The sequence below is a fragment of the Capra hircus genome, chromosome 5 (assembly GCF_001704415.2).
Source record: "Capra hircus breed San Clemente chromosome 5, ASM170441v1, whole genome shotgun sequence".
Lineage (NCBI taxonomy): Eukaryota > Metazoa > Chordata > Mammalia > Artiodactyla > Bovidae > Capra > Capra hircus.
In genome coordinates this window covers 86,984,454-87,008,099 of record NC_030812.1, presented here as the reverse complement: position 1 = coordinate 87,008,099, position 23,646 = coordinate 86,984,454, and the positions used below count along the sequence as shown (strand labels likewise).

At 39.0% G+C, this 23,646-nt stretch overlaps 1 protein-coding gene across 1 annotated transcript; it reads right to left on the bottom strand.

The window, feature by feature from the left end:
- KCNJ8 (potassium voltage-gated channel subfamily J member 8) lies at positions 483-8,184 on the bottom strand. The gene is made up of 3 exons (XM_005680784.3): positions 7,834-8,184; positions 6,588-7,028; positions 483-1,559 (listed from the first exon to the last, which is right to left on the bottom strand). Exons 2-3 carry the CDS (start codon positions 6,959-6,961, stop codon positions 659-661), a joined length of 1,275 nt encoding a protein of 424 aa, XP_005680841.1. The 5' UTR covers positions 6,962-7,028; positions 7,834-8,184; the 3' UTR covers positions 483-658.

Here is a 23,646-nt window from a genome sequence, read left to right as displayed (position 1 = left end):
TTTTCCAATTGCGCAGATGTTCCTGCCTAACATTTTAGTGCAATTTTCCCAATACTATTTCTCCTCATAATATACAATTTGAGGAACAAATAAAATCCAATATTTAAAAATGAATCAGCAAAATAAACAAAAAAGCAAAAAAGGAACCAAGCAGTTTTTGCCTCAAGCTTTGCACCTGGTGCAGTTTTAAAAAGAGAGGGAAAGGGAGGTAGGCAAAACATAGTTTGGGGTCCTCTTGCCCATTCTATCCCTTTTCCAGGGTGAACCATAGAAACAGACATCTGTGATGTCACCCATTAAGCATTTCAAGCAGTATCATTTCTTGATCCACTTTTGTATTCAAGGTCTATTACTATTCTTGTAATTCCTGTGTTTCAAATGGACAGAAATGAGAGCATTTCCTCTGTATAACCTAAGCCTATCACTTAGGGTGATAGGGTGATATTGCAAGGGTGAAGCAAGTGTAAGACAGGAACCCTCCACCTTGTGAGTTACCATTTATTGACACAGAAAGTGCTGCTGTTGGAATATGCATATCATTTAGTGTAATAAGATAAACAAGGACAAATTATTGTGTTTCAGCTCCAGTGCAATCTGTCCATGCCCTGCAGAAACTCTTCAACAGCGGATCAAAGACTTCCTGGAGGTTGTCTTGCTGTCAGGATTCGGAAGTGTTCTGATTTCCCTCGGGAGTCATAAACTGCACCTTGGGCACCATGAGGGAAGAATTGTTCCGGCGGATGGAATTGTTCCTCCTCATGGAATTGTTTCTTCTCATGGAATTGCGCTTCCTTAGAGAATTCTGGTGGGACAATTCACTCTTCTGGAGGGTCTGGATAAGGATGGAAGGCTTCTCATCCAGCTCTCGGGCACTGCACCTTGGAGCAGCTACTTTCACGGTGTTGCCGAATTTGGAGTAATCCACAGAATACACACCTTCCTCCTCGGTCACGATGGACACGAAGCGATGGCCCCACTGGATCTCCTCAGCGATGTAGGAGGTTCTAGCTTGTGTAGTAATGCCAGTAGTTTCGACCACTCCTTCTAGAATCACGATGACCTCCAGGTCTTGGTTGGCCAGGTCAGTGGCCGAGATATCGTACAAGGGGCTGCGCTTGTCAATCACATGGCAGATGATCAGAGGGGCCACCAGGAAAATGTTATTACTCTCAAGTGGGTTGTCAACAGGAATGTCTAGTTGGTGAATAGGTACCACCTCGCCTTCTGGGGTCGTGGTTTTCTTGACCACTTGGATGCGCACAGAGGCACTGATGATCATGCTTTTCCTTAGGTCCCCCACGCGGAACATGAAACACAGTTTGCCATTTCGGACGGCGATTACAGCATGGCGGCTGAAAATCAAGGTTTCCGCCCTTCGGTGAGCTTGGGCTGTTTTCATGAAAATGCAGCCCAACATGACTGCATTGATGATCAAACCCACAATGTTCTGTAGAATCAGGACTGTGATAGCCAGAGGGCATTCCTCAGTCATCATTCTCCCTCCAAATCCAATTGTCACTTGAACTTCAATGGAGAAGAGGAAGGCAGAGGTAAAAGATCTGTAAGGAATGAGATCAGAAAAGAGTGCCATCAGTTCAGATTTTTGAATCAGGAAATAACACTGAAGCTGAATTTTTCATGTTCTCCTTTCAAAGGCTAATTTTTTTCATAAGTATTGTGGATTAACAATTTTGTGTTACTTTCTGGTACAGAGCAAAGTGATTCAGTTATATATGTTTTTTTTCAGATTCTTTTCCTTTATAGATGGCTATATAATATTGAGTATAGTTCATGTTATACAGTAGGTCCTTGTTGGTTATCTGTTGTGTATATAGTAATATGTATATTTTGATCCCAAACTCCTAATTTATTCCTCTCCCCTCCTTTCCCCTTTGGTAACCATAACCTAATTTTCTACATCTGTGAAACTAGTTCTCTTTTGTAAAGAAGTTCATTTGTATCATATTTTTAGATTCCACATATAAGCTATATCATGATATTTGTCTTTCTCTGTCTGGCTTACTTAGTATGAGAATCTCTAGGTCCATCCACATTGCTGCAAATGGCATTATTTCATTCTTTTTAATGGCCGAGTAATATTCCAGTGTGTGTGTGTGTGTGTGTGTGTGTGTACTACATCTTCTTTATCCATTCACCTGTTCATGCCCAAAGGCTATTAAATACTTTTGGAAACACTAGCCAACTTAATGTATCAAATGCCCTATTCTAAACACAAGCACTTGTTCATTTTCTCTCTTATCTGCATGTATCATTGTGAAACACTTCACTTTCACAAGTGAAAAGTGAAAGCGCAAGTCGCTCAGTCGTGTCCGACTCTTTGCAACCCCATAGACTATATAGACCATGGAATTCTCCAGGCCAGAATACTAGAAAGGGTAGCCTTTCCCTCCTCCAGGGGATCTTCTCAACCCAGGAATCGAACCCAGGTCTCCCACATTGCAGGTGGATTCTCTACCAGCTGAGCCACAAGGGAAGCCCAAGCATATGAAGTGGGTAGTCCATCCCTTCTCCAGGGGATCTTCCTAACTGAGGAGTCGAACCCAGGTCTCCTGCATTGCAGGCAGATTCTTTACCAACTGAGCTATCAGGGAAGACCTTCACTTTCACAAAGGCATAGTTTATTTTGTTAAACTCCTTCAAGCCGATGTCTATTATTTATTGCCAAGCTGTGTTTAAGTGACTCAAGTTATGTGGAACATACTGAGTCCTGAGTGAACTTTTTATTATTTACAACCTTTAAAATCATATTCATTAGTGAACACTATGTACCTTATATAGAGAAAGCACAGTGCTAAAGAGTGGTACAAAACATGTCCTTCAAAATACTAGTATTTTAAAATAAAAAAAGAATGTTGTGCTATTTGGAACCAAACGTTTTCTTATTGATTGTTTCACTTTGTTCTCTAAGTGATCTAGAGAATACTGATGCTTTTACAGGAAGGATTTGAGGTAAAGATTATTAAGTGACTGTGTCAAGATCATAAGAAGGGCACAAATCCTCTCATTTCTGGCCTAGTTTCTGAAAGAGACACAAGGAAGGGGTCAACATGTGTCAGGATTTTCTTGGGAAGATTTTTCAAACTGTGCTTCTCTTCCTGATCACAGTGTAAACACTGATTTGGTAGTTTAGGGTGGACCTGTGCAAGACTTTCGAAAAGCTGGCAGATAATTCTGATTTATCTCCCTAATTGAGAAGCACCACATTTGGTCATCTTTGTCTTTAATTTATTCACTTAAGTACATAACCCTTACTGCTGTGGCTTCTTAATAGAAACAGTCTTAGTCACGTCTGCCCTCCACTCCAATTTCAAACTTCTCTAATTTTATAGATGATAGGTCAACTGTCAAAGTATTAGCTGTTTCTTAATGTCACACACAATGAGCGAGCAAAATGTTTAAATATTTGGATTCTGAATATACACACTATATTTTGGTGGGGCACCATGAATGGTAAGCAAGCACACATAAGATGATTTTTTTTTTCTACTAGGCTCATAATCAGGGATTTGTATTTTTTATTTAATTGAAGCATAACGGATGTCGCAGATGATTCCTTTAACTTTTAAATGAAAAAGTGCCTTTCTTATCCTTTCTGTTGCTAAAAAGGTTCATGGAAAACCACGATTGCTTTTTGCACTAGCTACACACAAGATATACTGTATAAATCAAAACTATGGCAAAGAATAAGAAGAGACCCCAGAGAAGGGGCACGGATACAATACTGATTTCTGATAATGTATACATACTTCAGGCTTTCCCAGTGGCTCAGTGGTAAAGAATCTGTCTGCCAATGCAGCAGATGCAGGTTCGATCCCTGGGTCAGGAAGTAGGAAATAACAACCTGAAGTAGGAAACAGCAAGCCATTCCAGTATTCTTGCCTGGAAATCCCATGAACAGGGGAGCCTGACAGGCTGTAGTCCGTGTGGGTCACAAGAGTCAGACATGACTTAGCAACTAAGCAACATACATGCTTCAGGGAGCAGTGTAATGATGAATATGCCCAGATGTTTCATTTTATTGGCTTAAGAGACTATTCATATGTCATTTGTGTATGTTATTTATTTATGAAAGAACTTGCTTCCAAACATTATATGGTGCAAGACTCAGCCTTTTAATGAACACCTGTTGTGCTAAACAACCTCAAGAGATGAGTGTTTTTAGCTTCTGGTTTGTTCTGCTACAGAGGAAGTTAGGCTGAATAAGAAGAAGAAATATGTTGGTTTACTTTCTGACTCATGTTAGAAAGTCATCTACATGAAAGGGAAGGTGAACCAGCCTAGAAGGAGAATGTTAAATATTATTTGGATACACTAGAAAATCTTCATTATAATAAGTTATCTTCAGTTTTGATGACAAGGTGGGACATTGAACTTATGAAAGGAAAGGAAATGCAAAAAAAATTAGACATATTATTAGTCATGTATTAAATATCCTTTGGGAAAAAGATAGAAATTTTTCTGTTTCTACTTTTTTTGGTGAAAAAGTATTATGTACAGTTGGTTACGATTAAAATTTACATTGCACTGAAGTATACATAGTACCACAATGTTAAAATAAAACCAGTAAGATTTTTAACATTAAAAGATGTTCAATAATATTTTTTAGGTAAGAAGTAAAATTTAAAATGCTAAAGTTAAATCAACTATATTTCAATGAAAAGTTTAAAAATGTTTAGATAATCATCTAATGAGAAATGAATAAATAAAATGCTAAAATTGTCACACTGCTAAAATCAAGTTTGTTTCATTGTATCTGCAACACTATTTTTCACAGTGAATTGAATGTTCACACCAGCAGGAATCCATCAGAGGAATGAACATACTTCAAAACACCTCTTGTTGAACAATAAAAGCTGGCAGTAAAACAGCTTTTAATAACCAGAGTACTCTGTCAAGTTATTTTACAAAATCACTGAAACTATCTCCCTTGTAATGACATATCTTTAATCAATTGCCTAGTGACTTTTTCCACAAGGAAAGCCAATATATTCATCTTGTGAATAAATCTGTCATTTATTTTTCAAGGTTTATTATGTCTGTTTCTTTTATCTCATTTTATGTGTGTCTACTTCAAGTTTATTAAAAGTGTACCTCTATAGGAAAATGATTCACCAATAGCACTGCCAATAAATTTCTTAAAGAGGAATATTATAATCATATCTGGCCTATACATATCTGTTAAACATAGTATTTTGTTTCCTTTATATTTCATGTACTGATGATCACGTACATTGTTTTTAACCTGTATTTTCTTTGAGACAATAGTATGTGACAAGTTTAAGACAAGAAAATAATATCTAACTCGATGGTAAAGGCAATGGATCAATTCAACTTGGCTTTCTCTCCTCAAAATTTGAGCTGAAACCTGTGGTATGTGATCTCTGTGACAAATATTACATGCCCATTTTGATAAGCTGGCATCGCAACTAGTCAGAGAAGGGAAGAATGGGCAAGTTTACAGTCTGGGTTTTTGCTTCTTGCAGTAGTATGCTAATTTCACATTTCAGGATCAGTAAAGGTTTCATTCTGTCCAGTTTCCTGACAGAACGGTTCCTGTTCAAGTTCCTTTGTTTTATGAATTATGTGAATTTGGGATATTATTCAGAAAATGTCCTGGAAAAATTGCTAGTATTATTACAAATATTTCTCTTCAGGGTGAATATTTTTGCAATTGGTTATCTTTTTCCATCTTTAAACAAAAAAATTAGGAGACAAATCACCCCCAAGTAAATGTTCTTAGGCCATGTGAAAATATGAGAAGAGAATCACTGAAACCAAATTCACTTATCTTTGAAATATTTATGATATAAGAAAAAAAATTAGGGCAATCTAAGAACTGCCTTCCTATCCTACTAAAACTTTTAGAGAAAACCACAATGTTAAATCACTTCTACATAATCTCTTCTGTCAAACATTTAGACCAATTTCTATCAAAGATTAGCTTTTTTCTAGTTCTGAATGTTAACATAACTTTTAATTTTGGAATTAAAGCAAGCAATCAGCTATTCAAGATCATCTTGATAAAGAAGGGCTTAATATTTACTTCATTTCTGGTGGATTTTTTTAAAAAATTTAGATCCTCTCTTCACCAGTGTTTTTCTATTTTTTTTTTCATTATTTCTGAAAATGTCACGGGAAGAGAAGTCATGGAACATTACTAGCATTTGCACAACATTTTTTGTTGATCGGAGATATTTCCTTTTGGATACTGGAACTATGGACAGCAGCTTTTCAGACTGACAACTAAATGTGTGCTTTTTTTTTTTTTTGAGGAAGGCACTAAGTGAAATCCTTTTTAAATAACCAGTATAATATTTTCAAGGCTAGCCCACGGGATGGAAACTACATTTTCAAAGCCTCCTCATCCAAGGCTGCACCCCCCCCAAAATTTTAATACATCAGATTCGTTTTTTGTTTTGTTATGTTTTTATTTTTTTGCTTCTGAACATACTAAAATAAAGTCTTTAGTTCACTGTCAGCAAAGTAACAGAGAGAAGACAGAAAGGGCAATTTCACCTGTTTTTCTGTACTGTCTTCCACCCCGCCTCAGCCCGACGCCTTCTTACCTGACGTTAGTCACACACACGGTGGACTCCAAGCCACTTTTCTCCATCCCGCTTTTCTCCATGTAAGCATAGATGTCCCCGTGGGCAAAGGCCACCAGCCACCACATGATGGCGAAGAGCAGCCAGCTGCAGAGGAACGACATGGTAAAGATGACCAGGGTGTGGCGCCACTTCAGGTCCACCAGGGTGGTGAAGATGTCCTGGAGAAACCGTCCTTGCTCCCGGATGTTCTTGTGCGCCAGGTTGCAGGCCCCGCTCTTGGCGATGAAGCGGGCCTTGGGGAGGCGGTCCCGGATGCGCGGTTTGCGCAGGTTCTCCGCCGCGATGCGCGCCAGCACATACTCCTCGGGGATGATGCTCTTCCTGGCCAGCATCGTCCCGTCACCATAGCCAGCCTAGGCACCTGTCTGCGACCTGCCTCTCCTTCCCTCGAGACCCGTCCTGCGGGAGGGAAACCAAGATTAAGAACTACCCCTCCCCCACCTCCCCCCGCGACCATTCCTCGACTTTTCCGTCCTTGCATGGAGGGGTGTGTCTGTATCTTACAGATGGCGTGCAAAGCTAAAGGTATGATCTTACAGTGATTGAGTTCTTAGATCTCGGGAAAATTACTTGGTCTGAACCAGAACTGTTTTAATAGTCCTTATCGTTTTGAACACTTAAGGGCACAACCTTAGTTAAAGTCAGGAGCCTTCCTGTAAACAGCAGCTTTAATGATAATTCTGATATTACCCGCGTCTGTAGATTACTGCAAAAACCCAAGCGCACCACGACAGCGAGGCCAGCTGAGGCCAGCTTAGTATCACGATCTCTTTAGTAAACTATGCACGTGATGTAGCAATATTAAAAGTAGAGAGGGGGAATTCTTTTTCTGTTATTTTTAGAAGTAGGCAAAGAAAAGGCCGTGGACACTCCTGCACAGTACAGATAACAGCTCGACAAAATAATAAGCAGTGTGCTATGTAATTTTACGAAGAGGTATTTTACATTTGAAGGAAGTATGAGTTGCATTTTTTTAAAAAATTCCCATTTGAACTCATAATGTAATAACTTGAACTTCTTTAATACAATGGGATCAACCATACAAGCTGTAAGAAAAACCCGGATAACAGCCTGCCGACTGCGTAAAGAGTTCATTAAAAGAATGTGCCCCGAAAATCCCTCCGACGCTGTCAACCTTTTAAATCTTTTGCGGGTACGCGCTCAGCCTCCCTCTCCCCTCCCCCGGAGGAGTGTTGAAACTTACAGACTCGGGGCCGCTGGCTGGGCGGCCGCAAGTCCCCGCACTCGCCGGCCGGCCGCGGACAGGTCCCTTGCTGTCCCATCTCCGCGCCGGGAGCGGTAACTGCGACTGCCGGAGGGACCGATCCGGGGCCGCGTGTCCTAGGGAGAAGAGTTAAAGTAATAAAAGGTGCAATTGAATCTGCACCCACTGGGGCGGGCTGGAGGAAGGGGGATGGTTGTAGCTCTTCCCCCTCCCCCTGCTCAGCTCTAGCCCTGGGCTGCTGCCGGGGGCGGAGGAGGGGTTGCGGGGAGAGGAGCTGAGGGTGATGCTCCACAAATCAGTCTCCCAGTTCGGGCTTTGACGCGCGCCAGCCCTCTGAGGCAGCCGAAATTCCGAGATGGGGCCGGGAGGGGGTGACGGGGGGAGGCGAATCCGGGGGAGTTAGGGAACCAGCCTGGGGGGAGGGGCGGCGGGGTGGGCGGGGCTCTTTCCCCAGTAGCCGAGACCCCCTGCCGCCAGCATGAATTTGAAAGGCTCCCAGCTCAGAGGAGAGAACTTAGAGTTCGAGTGCATTGACGTAAAGAGATTTTTTTTTTTTAACCTGGGTGGGTAACTGTGCTACTTCAGAGCAAGTAAACCCAGAGATAGAGATCAGCAAATACTGTTCTATACATCTGGCAGATTCATGTTGATGTATGGCAAAACCAATACAATATTGTAAAGTAAAAATAAATAAATTAAAAAAAAGAGATCAGCAAATATTCTTCAGAGGCGTCCAGGCTATGTGTACATGTGATTATTTACATTAAATTTCCGTCTGGTAGAAGACGTTCCGAAGTAGAAGATGTTCTGAAACCCAATTTGTATATTTCTTCACCAGCCAAAGCTGGTTCTCAGGGAATCACACACACACACACACACACACACAACTGCGAGCAAAAAGAAAAAAGTAGAAGAAGAAAAAACCCACTCAAAGTCTCTTCCAATAAAAAAATTTTTATCCCGAACAGGGACTGCTGTCAACACTTTAGAACTCAAACCGTCCTCTTTAGTAATTGGTGGCTTTCTGAAATGTTGCAGCTTCTCCCTCTTGTGTAGATGCCCTGGATGATAGAACAGAGCAACTGTGCACAAGAAAGGTTATATAGTAAATGTCTTTCTATAGCTTTTTGAAAAGGAGCCAGCAAAGACAAATGTGCTTTCTCCCACAGGTCAGGCCTCCTGATTTGGCACTTGTGTTAATGGAAACTTTAATTCTTGGAAATTTCATGTATTTTCCAAGACTCAGAGCAGAAAGCAGTATGGAGCATAAACAATGTGTTCATTTAATTACCAAGAGACCTAAAATTAGTCTTTAATGAAGGCAAATGAAGAATCGTTTTTTCCTTCTCGTGGATAGACCTGCTTAACCCCTTCAAGCCTGGGGATCCTAGTCTATTAGTGGTAGCTCTGTTCTCCACTGTTGTGAATTTTTACAGTAATTTGTGTAGTAGTTTTACTACAAATGTGGGGATCCAACTGTACAGTTAATCCCCTCATTATTGCATTTTGTAATTGTTTGGTGTACAATTTATTCCCTGTTATTTTAGCTGGGATAACATTCATCAAATACCTATTTGGGCAAGGGATATATATATATATATATGATATAATCACAGTTGCTGTTCTTAAGAGATACAGTTGTAGTAAGAGACATGGGTTTGATAATAAACTCTAATACTAGTAAGGATGTAATTAGAATGCGAGTGGAAATAGAACTAATCAAGCTATATTAAGACTAGAAGACTAAGGAAATAAATCAGCATAGATTATTTGGCATCTGATCTAGTCTGAGGGGCTTCCTCAGTGACTCGGCAGTAAAGAATCTGCCAGCAGTGCAGGAAACACTGGTTTGATCCCTGGGTTGGGAAGATACCCTGGAGAAGGGCATGGCAACCCACTCCAGTATAATTGCCTGGAGAACCCCAATGGACAGGGAGCCTGGCGAGCTACAGTCCATGGGGCCGAAAAGAGTAGGACATGATCACTAGTCTTTGAAAGACCAAGATATATTTGGGTTTGGAGCAAAACTGAGAAAAGATATTCCACTTTTCTCAGGAAGGAAGAGTGTGAGGGAGCATTGACAAGAGTGAGCCATGTTTTCGGTTCAGTTCAGTTCAGTTCAGTCGCTCAGTCGTGTCCGACTCTTTGCGACCCCATGAATCGCAGCATGCCAGGCCTCCCTGTCCATCACCAACTCCGGGAGTTCACTCAGAGTTGACTCACTGGAAGAGCCATGTTTTAGTAACAAACTAATCAGCATTGATGCGGCAAGGTAGGCAAAAGAGCGGGGTTGAATGCATGGGTCCAGTGCTCCCTGAACAATCTCTCTCACCACCACTCTGAACACTTAAGGAGTTATCCCTGTCCTTGTCCCATGCCCTCTCCACTCTTCCCTGCAGTCCATGAAACTGAGGGCTGCTAGAGAGCAGGGCTGTGACTCAACCTTCAAGCACAGCTTAAATGTTAGAGGGGCTCAAAGAATAATTTTGAGTCAATGAATGGGAAAGGTAAGGTTGAAAACCATGTTGGTACCTAAAAAAACACCCCACAAAAACCAAAAAACCAGAGAGCCTTAAATGCTCAAAAAAAGAAGTCTGGACAGTCTTTAGGAGGTAGTGGTAAGCCATGGAAGGAATCTGATTAGAGAACACCAGAAGTGCCTGCTTTAGGAGGGTTGATCAGGAACAAGAGGCCAAGATGGCTTTGAAGGCTGCATTTCTAGGTAGAGTGCTTTCAGGCTCCAACATTCTGTCATCGGCAGGAGGGGACACTGGAAACTCTTGTGTTAATTAGAGAAGGAGTGAGGTCTAGGGCTAATAAGTAATGTTAGTAGACAATATACAAATGTACACAAAAGGAAAGCTACAGAGTCAATATTTGGAGGGTAAAGTCACAGAGGACTGTGACATTGTGATGAGAGAGAAATAGTAGGGAAATTGAATGGGAAATGATGAACTGTTGAGGAGAATTACAAGATTGGCCACAAATCCATATTGGAATGTTATGGAAATTCTGGTCTTTTGTGATAATAATCATATTTAGAATTCAGTTTTTTTTTCCTAGTGAGATGTAATTCTTCCAAATATGCAGTTTCAAGTTTTGACTTGTTTTGGAATGATAAACTCTGTACCCTACTTCTTAGTAGTCAGTGCTTCAAATTAATTCAATATAAGAGCACTAAGAATACACATAATAAAGATTAATTTTAAGAAACTGATAAGTAAAGTTTTGGCAATAATATGCCTAAAAACAAATAGCGGCCATCCAGATGGAGAATGTGTACTATAAAAGCATCACAGGCTTTCTTTTTCTTTTCTCTTTCCTTCCTGACATTTTTTAAACCAAAGCTTTATGTTTTTTTTCCTTTAACTAATTTTTCTGCACTGAATGGAAGCTGCATGAGGACACACAGTTTGTTGGTAATACCACAGACCCAGTGTCTGGAATTGTTCCTAGCTCCTGGAAATGGGTACTCAACAAATACTCTTCAAATGAAGGAAAGAAGGAATACAAAACACAACTCTCAACAATGTGTTCTCTCTGTCTTACACTTACTCTAACTCTCATCTTTCTTTCTTTGTATATTTACATCCATTTCTCATAGCCCATATAGGTAATCTGAAGTTTGGGGGTCTCCTTGAAGTCTTTATTGTTGTCATTGTTCAGTCACTAAGTTGAGTCTGACTCTTTTTCAACCCCATGGACTGTAGCCCGCCAGGCTCTTCTGTGCATGGGATTCTCCAGGCAAGGATATTGGAGTGGGTTGCCATATCCCTCTCTAGGGAATTTATCCCACCCAGGAATCAAACCTGCGTCTCCTGCATTGACAAGCTTATTCTTTACAATTGAGCCACCTGGGAAGCCCTCCTTGAAGTTTGGGGCCATATCTGTCTGCAAAGATTTCATTACTTATCATCTCTCCCTTCTTTCTTTATTTTTTCCTTCTCTTCCTTTCAAACCCCTCCTTCCTCAGCAACTCCTCACTTCTCCAGGTCCCCAGCACTTACATTTGTTTACATATGAAACTTGTTTAAACTTGGCATTTGCCGACTATGTTTCTCTTGACAACTTTTGAACCTAATGGAGATATATCTGTATCCCCAGAGATCTTTGTGGATACAAGTAGCTGCTAAATAAATATCTATTATTAATTGATTCTAGTTCTTCCCTCTATGATCCCCTTTTTCTCATATTATAGGCCAAATAATGAACATTTAAAGTTACTTCTGAGAAATTTGTGAAGGAAATCAATTTTTCAAGAACATATTTACTACTTCAGGCTTATTTTATTGGTCTGTTTATTTAATCACTCTTGCTGTCATCCACTTAAAATTTTCTTAACTGTTCTATAATGTCTTAATTGTTTTTTTAAGAGTGAAGACTGATTTGTGCATCACTCCCAGAGGAGACCTCTAATGAACAGAGCTAACTTTAAATTTTATGATTTTCTTGACTTTAGGAATCCAGTAAGAATCTGCTCATGGTACATCCCAGAGTAATCGGGAAACAATTTAAGGATATCTATTCACTTATAAGTAAGCATCTGTTAGATTCCTTTTAGACTTTATGTGCATTTTATTTGAAGATAAAAAGATTTCTGCAGTTCTCATTCTCCTAAGAAACAGAGTTGGTTGGGTGACTTCAAACAAGAAAGGCTGATGTTTTCCCCATTTGTCTGCTGTTTTGATTATCAAATGCAAATCAGAGAAGTCCTTGAAAGGATCCTTTTAAAAATTTTATTTATTTTTTAATTGAAGGATAATTGCTTTACAGAATTTTGTTTTCTGTCAAACCTTAGCATGAATCAGCCATTGGGGTGCCATTGCCTTCTCCAGAATCAGCCATAGATATACATATGTCCCCTCCCTCTTGAACCTCCCTCTTATCTCAGGTAAAGGGTAAAGGCCTTGCATTTGATGACTTTGCCTTTGATTTGAGTTGTGAATTTAGAACTCTTGGTTTGTCTGAGCCTTATTAGATTTTAGAATTTGGAGAGTCTTCAAAATGACAATGGAAACGATTCATGTTAGCAGCCCAAATAACAGTTCGTCTATTTGCTTGATCTGCTGCTTATTAGTGTCCTCATATAAACCACTTTGGAACATATTGCTTTGGAATCAACTTAGCAAAAACTGTTACATAAACTAGTAATCAAAACAACATGTTATACACTCACTTTTTTAGAGTTATCATGAAATGGGAATGACAATATAACCCTTGGTACTTATCTGTTCCAATGATTTCAGAGAACATTTCTTTGTGAGATATATATCTATTATGTGCAAAAGAACCTCACTCTCCAAATTAGATTACCCATTTCTTCAATGATATCGATTAGAGTCATCAGTGAAAAAAAAATTTCCATGCGGCTTGTATGTGCAACACCTCAAACTTCTGCCAGCTCACAGGTGTGAATCTGTGAGCCAGGAAGGGGGCATTCATAACAATGACTATCTTAATGTACAACCAGGTGAACAAAACAAAGCCCTGGCTCCGCTCCAATGCATTCTTCGAGAGGAAGGTGTTAGCAAACAAGTAGACAAGTAATACATTCTATAATTATCAGTGGTGTTGAAATTTATAAACAGAGTAAAGCAGGAAAAGGAACGAGAGTAACTGGGGCCAGAGATGGGCAATTTTACATAGAGTTCAGAAAAGACCTCTTTGTGTGTGTGCGTGCTAAGTCACGTCAGTCATGTCCAACTCTTTGCCATCCTATGGACTCTAGCCCTCCCGTCTCCTCTGTCTATGGGATTTCCCAGGCAAGAATACTGGAGTGGGTAGGCATTCCTTCCTCCAGGAGATCTTCCTGACCCAGGAATCAAACCCATGTCCCTTATGTCACCTGCATTGGCAGGCGGGTTCTTTACCACTGTAGCTTGCCAGGCTCCTCTGTCCATGGGATTCTCCAGGCAAGAATACCGGAGTGGGTTGTCACTTCCTTCTCCAGGGATCTTCCTGACCCAGGGATCAAACCCGGGTCTCCCACATTGCAGGCAGATTCTTTACCATCTGAGCCGCCACAGAAGCCCTAAAACATCTGCTCCATAATCCTAAACCCTTTTTCATGAACAATATCTCCAAGTGAGGATTGTTAATCTGTGATCCAACTACATGAGAGACACATGGTTACCTTATTTTAGGCTCCTCCAAGCTTTTATGAAGGAAAGATAGAATAAGATAATTTTTGGCTCCTAGATTGAAATATCTTTCATGAGATGGTATAAACACTTCTAATGAGGCACATTTAAGAATGCCCCGGGAATAATCTATTGCCCACTTAGGTTTAAGAAACTCATAGAATGATTATGAGAACGAGATGACACAATCCATACAAAGCACTTAGTGACCGATCTGTTGTAAGCACTTAATAAAGGTCAATTCGAGTATTGTTTTTGAGACCCCCACCAACCTTCAGAATCCCAACTACCCAGCACTTATACTGGCATGTCCTCAACTCTTGAATTTAATCAAGACACAGGACTGAAAGGGAGTCAGCCAAGATACTGGTAATAAAATAGAGACCCAAGAAATCAGCATGTCTGGTTTACTGTAATAGTGTCTCCAAGAGAAAAGTGGTTTCATCAGTTAAGTAGAGCTTCCCCATGGTAATTATTTTCTACTGGTAGGGTAAAAAATGCTAGTACTAAATGAAGCTGGTACTAGCATTTTCTAAGAGAAGATGGAGAATAGACGCTGTCATTGTTACTGCAAGCTGTGAAACTTTGCTGTGATATTCTCATGCCAAAGACAGGCAAGTTTGCAGAAGCCTCAGGCCTGTCTTGCTATAGGCTTTTCCGAAGCTCTTAGGGAGACAGCAGTTCCCAACAATGTCTTGATCCATTGCTAAGCTTTCACGTCAGTATGTTTTGAAAAATCAGTGACTCATGCAGTTCTTGGAAAGGGGAACCTGATATTTTCCAGAACTCTCTCAGGAGGGTACTCCTTACTGCCACCTTTCAAAAATGCCTGCTGCAGAAGGGCTTTTTAGAAGTTGAACGTTTTAAAGTGACATGTAGACTCATTGGTCCCAGTGATCATTTACCAGGATTTTTTCTGCTGTTAAATAACCTGAATTTTCCTTTAAATAAAAATGACCTATGCCAGAAAAGCTTTCACGAGGTTGTTCTTCTAAACAGGTTCAAATTAGAATGAAATATTTGGTATTTGTTGCTAATTTAAAATGTCAAATTCCCTCTTTTATTGTTAAAATAAATGGGATAATAAAATGCTCTCCTCTCTGTAAATCTACAGAAATTTATTATGCAGTTGAGTCGTCTCTTTTTCTTTAAACTGAGAAACTGTGGAAGACACATGTAATATACATGTGTACAGTGAAGACACTAATATCTGCCTCTCAAGAGTTTTATATTAAATGAGGCAAGTGTGTAAAAGGATTTAGCACAGGATAATTACACTTAAAACATAATATTTTCTAAAATATAACTTTCATGCTACTTCTTTAATTAGTATTTAATTTTTAATTTGTGTATTTTTTCTTAACCTGCATTTGTTGGTATTTTCAGATCAATAATAATAATAATAATAATGATGCTAATAGGCATGCTTTTCAGATCAATAATAATAATAATAATAATGATGCTAATAGGCATGCTTTTCTTTTTAATGATTTTGAGAAAATGCTTCCAGAATATATAGTTCACATGGTTATTATTTTGAGGTAGTGTGTTTTTTCTACCTTTCTGTGTTTCTTTTAAAGCTTTTTTTTGTTTTGGCCGCACTGGGTTTTCATTACTGTGTGCTAGCTTTCTTGAGTTGTGGTGAGTGAGGGCTACTCTTCATTGCAGTGCATGACCTTCTCATTTACAGTGGTTTCTCTTGTCGTGGAGCACAGGCTCCAGGTGTGTGGACTTCCGTAGTTGTTGCGAACGGGCTCAGTCGCTCTGTGGCATGTGGAGTCTTCCTGGACCAGGGATCGAACCCCTGTCCCCTGCATTGGCAGGAGGATTCTTATCCACTGTAGCATGAGAGAAGTCTAACTTTTCTATATTTTTAAAATAAAAAAGGAATGAAGAATTACATAAGAGGCCTTTATAGCATATACCAAAGTGACCTTTTTTTTTCTTCCTTGGCCAGTTAATAGGATGAATTAAGTTACCAGGTTAAAAAAGTCATATTATTTTTACATTCCTGTGATAAACTTCACTTTTTCATGGTAAGTTATTATTTTAATATAATACTGGGGTGTTTTCCTGATATATACTTAGGATAATTGCATTGATAGCTTTAAGTGAGTCAGTATTATTCTTTCTGTGTTATCTCTGCCTGATTTTGGATACATGTTATGAGTGTAGAAAGAATTGATGCATATCCCTTCTCTATGGATGGTAATAGTTTAAATAGAATAGGGATTAGGTACTTCCTGAAATCATCTGAGTCCAAATTTTTTAGCAATAGTTCTTGGCTCTCTGAGTCCTCTTCATGCTCAGTTTTTCCCTCTGGAATCTTTCTTTCAGACCTTCTAAATCTATCCTCCATATCATTTCAGTGTTTTTTTTTTTTAATTGACATATATTTGCTGTACAATATTATATGTTACAGGTGTACAATATAGGGGGCTTTCCAGGTGGTGCTAGTGGTAAAGAACCCACCTGCCAAAGCAGGAGACATAAGAGACATAGATTCGATCCCTGGGGGAAGATCCCCTGGAGGAGGGCATGGCAACCCACTCCAGTATTGTTGCCTGGAGAATCCCATGGACAGAGGAGCCTGGTGGGCTACAGTCCACGGGGTTGCAGAGTTGAACACGATTGGAGTGACTTAGCACGCATGCACATATAATATGTTGATTCACAATTTTTGAAGGTTATACCCTGTTTATAGTTATTGTATTTGCTATGTTCTCTGTATTGTACAATATACTGTAGCTTATTTTATACATAATAGTTGTATCTCTTCATCCCCTACCCCCTTCCCTCTTCCTACTGGTAACTAGTTTTATACATTTCAGTGTTTTTATTTTCTATCAGTTTTTTTCTGTGCTACATTCTAAATCTGTCTCCAGTGCAAAGAAGTCTCTCATAGCTTAAACTTAATTGCTGTTTAACCTCTCCATTGAATTGCTAATTTTAATAGCTTTTTTCTTTTCTAGAAGGTCCCTGTTTGATTATTTTAAATTAATTTGCTCTTTTTCTTACCTTTAAAAAACCTTTGTAGGGTTTCCTTGGTAGCTTAGTGTTAAGAAATCTGTCTGCCCATGCAGGAGGCCTGGGTTCGATCCCTGATCAGGGAAAATCCCACATGCCACAGAGCAGCAGAGCCCCTGCACCACAACTACTGAGCCTGAGCTCACGAGCCCAGAGCTGCAGCTACTGAGCCTACGTGCTGCTGAGGTCCACACACCTAGAGCCTGTGCTCCGCAACGAGAGAAGCCACTACAGTGAGAAACCCATGCAGCAACTAAAAGTAGGCCCCACTCGCCACAGCTAAGGGAAAGCCTGAGCAGCAGTGAAGACCCAGCAGAGCCAGAAATAAACAAGTAACATTACTTAAAAGATGAGAACAGAGGCGGAAAAAATGAGCGCGGCCTCAGGGATCTATAGACTAGAATAAGAAGATGTAATATTAAAAACCAAAAAACCTATGTATACAACTATGTAACTGCCACACAGATTACAGACCAACCATAAAACATATTTATCACTCTAGAAAATTTCCTTTGCCCCTTTCCAGATTGTGATTGATCCCCACCAGAGCTCACTGTGTTATGGCTTATTTTATTATCAGTTTGTTTTGCTTGTTGCTTAGCTTGGTATACATGGAATCATATAGAAGGACACTCTTGTGGAATCACATATAAAGATACTCTTCAGTACCTGCGTCCTTTCACTCAGCATTATATTTGCCAGTTTTGGCCATGTTGTTCCATATACCAGGAATAGTTATTTCCTGGTGTGGATTAGCCACCATTTATTCATCCATCTTCCCGTTGTCAGGGATTTGGGCTGTTTTTGTTTTCTTTTCACTCTTAGGAATAAAGCTGCTCTTAACATTTCTGTACAAGTCTTTTTGTGGACATAAGCACTCATTTCTCTTGGATATGTGCCCAGAAGTGGAAATGTTGAGTCCTGGCAGAGCCGCATATTTTTAGCCTTAGTAGAAACAGCCAGTTTTCCATATTGGTTTTGCCATTTATGCTCTAATAACAGCATGTGACAGTTCCACCTTCACCAACACTTGGTATTGTTAGTCTTCGTGGTTTTAATCATTTTAGTGGGTAGGTAGCTGTTCTTTTATTTGCATTTCTGATGAAAAATTATATTGAGCACATTTTCACATCTTTTTTGGAAAAACATACATGTTTTTAATATCTTATAGATCATTTTATTTTTTTCTAGTTTTTGTGCTAATATCATTATTTGTTGTGTCTCTTGATTCTTATCCTGGTGATTTTAATTTTGAATGGGAGTTAATCTGATTTTATCCATCCTTCCCAGGAGATCTAGGTTGAATCTCAGCAGACTGATTTTGCATTTGCCCTTTCCAGAATTCCAAGGGTTTCAATATTCTGGAGCCATTTTTATATAATATTTCAGCTTGAATATATGATCTGAAGATTGTAAAGCTGGAATCATATCAAAATTTTAAAAATCGTATCAAATTTTAAACTTTCAGAAAAAGTTTATTTTCTGACTTAAAAAACCCCTTATAATATTATTGTGCTTAGTTGTTCAGTCATGTCCAACTCTTTGCAACCCCATGGACTGCAGCCTGCCAGGCTCCTCTGTCCATGGGGATTCTCCAGGCAAGAATACTGGACTGGGTTGCTATGCCCTCCTCCAGAAGATCTTCCCAATCCAGGGATCAAACCCAGGTTTCCCATATTGTAGGTGAATTATTTACTGTCTGAGCCTCCAGGGAATCCCTATAATACTACTAAGATGTGATATATGTAGTGAGTCCTCAATGTTAATATTTCATATCAGAACGTGCTTTTCAAATTATACACTTTTTTCAAAATCATATAATTTGAGCTTCACAAAAACTCAGTGACGCAAGCAGGCAGTTGTTATCGTGCTTTCTTGTTTTTTTTTTTTTCCTTTTTGCAAATGAGGAAATGGAGACTCAGGCTTTCAATGAGAAGTCCAAGGCCATACATTCAATGTGTGATCAGACCAAGACTAGAACTCACGTCTTTTAATTCTTGGCCCAGTTCCTTTTTTTCTTTTCTTTTTTTTTTTTAATTTATTTTTTTATTTTTTAAATTTTAAAATCTTTAATTCTTACATGCGTTCCTTTTTTTCAATATATTCTACACAGACTGACATAATTCCTTGTTATCATAGATCACATATCATAGAAATCATTTAATCCCAAGAGAAGTGAACTCATTCACTAATTACATCAGTAGTCTAGTATAGCACATGGCTATGAGCATGAGCTTGGAAATCAGATTGCCTGAGTTTGCATCTCAATTCAGCTAAACCTTTGGCACATTGGCCAATCTGGATCTCAATTGTAAAATGGAGGTAATAATGCTTACTTCATAGAATTTTTGTCAAGATTAAATGAGAGCATACTTATAAAGCTCATATCCTCTTAGTATGTGTTAGCTATTATTATCTTTCATCAGATTTTTAATGAGATGGTTTATGCCATATGCACTCTACTGATATCTGCACTGATTTTGCATTTCTTCGCTCTCCTTTGCCCCCAGGAATTTTCTTCTCTCATGTTGTCTGATACAAGACAGTACTAGATGCTACAGTGATTATATGATATTTAAATCATAAATCATTCTGTCATCTCTATGCCTTATTGGCACATGTAACTAAGCTTTATTAAAATATTATATATGCCAAGAATTTTCCATGAAATATTAGGCTTGCTAATTTTTTCCCTACATTTTTGGCCAAAAGCCTAGATGCCTTGTGTTTCCAATATAATGTTATCCTGCATTTAATATAGCCTGGAAGTTGTCAAATGGGAACAAAGAAAAGAAGCTCCTATTTTCAGGTGAAATTTTGTTACTCCTAAATCTGCTTCTGCCACTTTCTCTCTCCTCTTTGTCAAGGACACAGCAAACTCTGTGCCTGGGCCAAGTCCTTGGCACTGCAAGTGATAGGTCACTGGGAGAAACGGGTGCCTCTATCTAAAGTATGCTTGTGATTGTCATATGTGTTGGGGATCCTGAAATGAGCAGGATGGTGCAATTCTAGATGAGTGTTACTGCTTATTTTGAATGGGTAGTGGGAGGAAATGTCTCCCAAGCTGTGTGTTATGCAGTCATTCCACAGGGAAATAAAACTTGGGCTTAAAAAGTCAATATTTGGAAGTGATTACTTATGGCAGGAGATTTTGTCTTGTTTTCTTTCTTTTTTTTTTTTTTAATATCTTTCTTTGGACTTCCCTTCTTTCTGGAGCAAAGGTAGGGAATTCAAACATAGAAGGAATGCCCAAGAGTTTACTTGAGTTTCACTCAAGTAATTGAAGAATGGCTCTCCCTCCCTTTTTCCAATTTTTCTTTTTTTTTTTCCCCCAAAGAATCAGTAGCCAGCCCAGTCCCATCACTCTTTTTTTCCTGGAACTACTGGTTGTGATTTGAATTTGTATCCTGATTTTCATGTCACTCTCCAGACTGTGAAACTCCCCTCAGCAGAAGATACTCCTTTCAATTGGCTCAGACCTTCTGGCCAGAGCTTTTTAGGCCAAAGGTTGATCCTTGACCCAAAGTGAAGTCTTGTAAATTTGTCCAGTCATATGTAAGATTAAACGATGAGCTGGACATAGGAGATTTCTTGCTTGATACTTGGAAATAGACTATCTGAGAAGGGAAGAAAGTGACTGTGGGTGCAGGTGCTCCAAGATTTCACCTGAGATAAGAATGGTCAGAAAGTCTACATGCAAGATGAGGAAGGAGTGGAGAGAAGGGTGGAGATGACAGCTCTGAAGGGAAGGATGAAGATGAGAAACTTGACAGAAATAGTATTATAGAGTAGGGAGTCTCTAGACCTGACCCTGTCCTCACTCTTACTGATGCCCAATAATTCTGCATTTCCTAGATTCTAATGCATGAATCTCTCTTCAATACACTCTGATCTTACTACTCCTCCCTTCTCTGGTGTTTGGAAGTACCATCTCTGGAACTCAATTTTTTTTTTTTTGAGCTCAATTTTAATTTTTTATTTAATTTGCCACTTTAAATATAAAATTTAGAGGATAATTATGCTTTATTAAATAGGATATAATACACTAGTTTTTCTTAGTAAAAAATATTTTCTTAATAAAAATATATACTTCCAAAAACAGAAGTGCCATCTCTGGAGTCAGACAGAGATCAATGATTAAATCAACTATTTGGGAGTAATTCATTTACCTTCTAGCCACAGTTTTCTCATCTGTAACTTAAGTATAATGAAAAAAAAAAAGATAGTTTTTTCAGAAAAATCTTTTTCAGAAAAACACTTAGGAAAATAGTTATTTCAGAAGATTTTATACTAGTTTTAACATACTAGAAAGCTTTGTATTACTCTGACAAATAATCTCTCTGAATCACATTTTATCACTCAGAAGTGACACTTAGCAGATACTAAACAAATACCATCAATCGAGATGAAATAACTGAAGTTTATTTTCATGCAACCTCCTTTAGTAGGGGGACAACCATCTTTCAAAAATGCCCAGTTCACTAGCTTTCATAAAAATTATTTTTTTTATTTATAAAAAGTTTTTGACCACATCATGTGGCATGTGGGATCTTAGTTCCCCAAACAGAGATTAAGCCCATGACCTTCTGCAGTGGAAGCCTGAAGGCTTAACCACTGGACTGCCAGAGAGGTCCCCATAACAATTATTATCATCCCTTTGTTGAACTAAAAAGAACCTGCCCACCATAACTCAGCAATGTATTGCCACTGTTATCTTAAAAACTGGTAGAAAAGGTGGGTTGAACTTCTTACCACTGAAAATACATTTTATTATCACTTCTTCTTGGCCTTTTGGCTAAGACCAAGTCTGGAAATACATCTCACAATTTATCAAAAACTTATTCTTAAAGGTGACTCTTTTGTCTAGAAGAAACACTTATAGAATATTATAATTGTAAACATCTTTCTACCATCCATTCTAAACACTTGTATTTGACTTACCTATGCATTGTGTTAATATGTGTTGTAAAAATTTATAGCAACTATACCCTTCTTTAAGGCAGTTAAGATAGATGTGAATGTACATACTCAGATGTGTGTTTGTGAAAGGGAGCACCCACATATATTGAGAGGTCAGGAGCTAGATTGTAACCTCTCAAAAAGGGGTAACAGTAAACTTCATTGGTGGATTCTATTTATGCCTGCTTTCAAAGGATTGATGAATATTTCAGGTATCTGAAAGAAAGAGATTAGGAATTTAAAAAAATTATGAAAGTCACTCAGTTGTGTCCAACTCTTTGTGACCCCATGTCTGGGGAATTCTCCAGGCAAGAATACTAGAGTGAGTTGCCATTCCCTTCTCCAGGGGACCTTCCCAACCCAGGGATCAAACCCAGGTCTCCCACATTGCAGGCAGATTCTTTACCACCTGAGCCACCAGGGAAGCCCAAGATTATTGCAATGGGTAGCCTATCCCTTCTCCAGGGGATCTTCCTGACCCAGGAATCAAACTGGGGTCTCCTGCATTGCAGGCGGATTTTTTACCAGCTGAGCTATCAAGGAAGCATGCTCTTTGCTTAAGTAGCATTGGAACAAAGCTCCAACTACTATTAGTCAAAGTGCAAATATTTAGATATGAAACTGTTGGCCTAAATCCACGTGGCCCTGATAATACTAAAGGTCAATAGTCTTTCACTTAATGAAAACTGATACTGTGTATAAATAGCACATACTGTAGCCCTGTCTGGGGAAAAACGCAAACAAAGCAGCATTAGCCAGTGTTGTACTGTTGTTTTATGGACAAGCTACTTATTTTATCCCAAAGGCAGATTAAGCGATAGAAATCAGTGTCTGAAAGCAATGCTTTTTGCCATTAATGTGTAGCATATATTTGAGATGGTCTGTGACGGTTGATGGCACTGTGATCACAGAAGGCTTTCTTCTTGGAGCCAATTAACTTATTTAGCCAGGTATGGCTCCCTTGATCTTTGTCAATTAAGAAAGGGCATTGGTGACCGTAGTGTAAATGACTCCGGGAAACGAGCTCCAGCCCACAGAAAAAGAAAAAAAATAAATCCCATGTAGTGAATATGTAGAATTAATATATCAACTTTCATACGTCAATGATGATGATACCAACAGAAAAAATGTGAAGGTGGCAAGGGGAATAATCATCACAGGTAACTTGCCATCCTTCCACATTGTGAAAATCAATAGTGAAACCTACTCAACACTACTCACATTTACACACTAGAAACATTTGAAAATATGAATTCAAACTCAGTAAGGTAACATGCAAATAATTCAACAGGGAATTCAAATGTGGGTAAGAAAAGCTTGCCTCTTTTCAAAAAAATTTCCCTTTAGATAACAAATTGTTGATTAAACTACAACACAAAGTAAAATAGTGTTCAGAATCCCTGTTTATATCTTCTCAGCTGAGATTCAATTCATTTCACGTTTTCCTTTATGACGGAACTAAGGCAGTTGATTCAATGAAACCAAGAGGTTTGCTCTGGCAATCCAGGATAGGTTAATGTCAGCAGAGCTAGGAAGCATGTGGCTATCACCTCCAGCATCTTATGGCTCCACGTTGTGGATAACAAAAAGAAATGGGAGTGGTGACCGAAGTAGACTGACAATTCCCAAACCTGGCTAATTATGAATCTCATCTGAAAGCATTTGC

Bases quoted from the DNA above. Each gene is read 5' to 3' on its own strand.
- KCNJ8 (XM_005680784.3), bottom strand. From the start codon at position 6,961: ATGCTGGCCAGGAAGAGCATCATCCCCGAGGAGTATGTGCTGGCGCGC. The intron at 1,560-6,587 runs GTAAGAAGGCGT...CATTCCTTACAG, and splicing joins GTGTGTGTGACTAACGTCAG to ATCTTTTACCTCTGCCTTCC.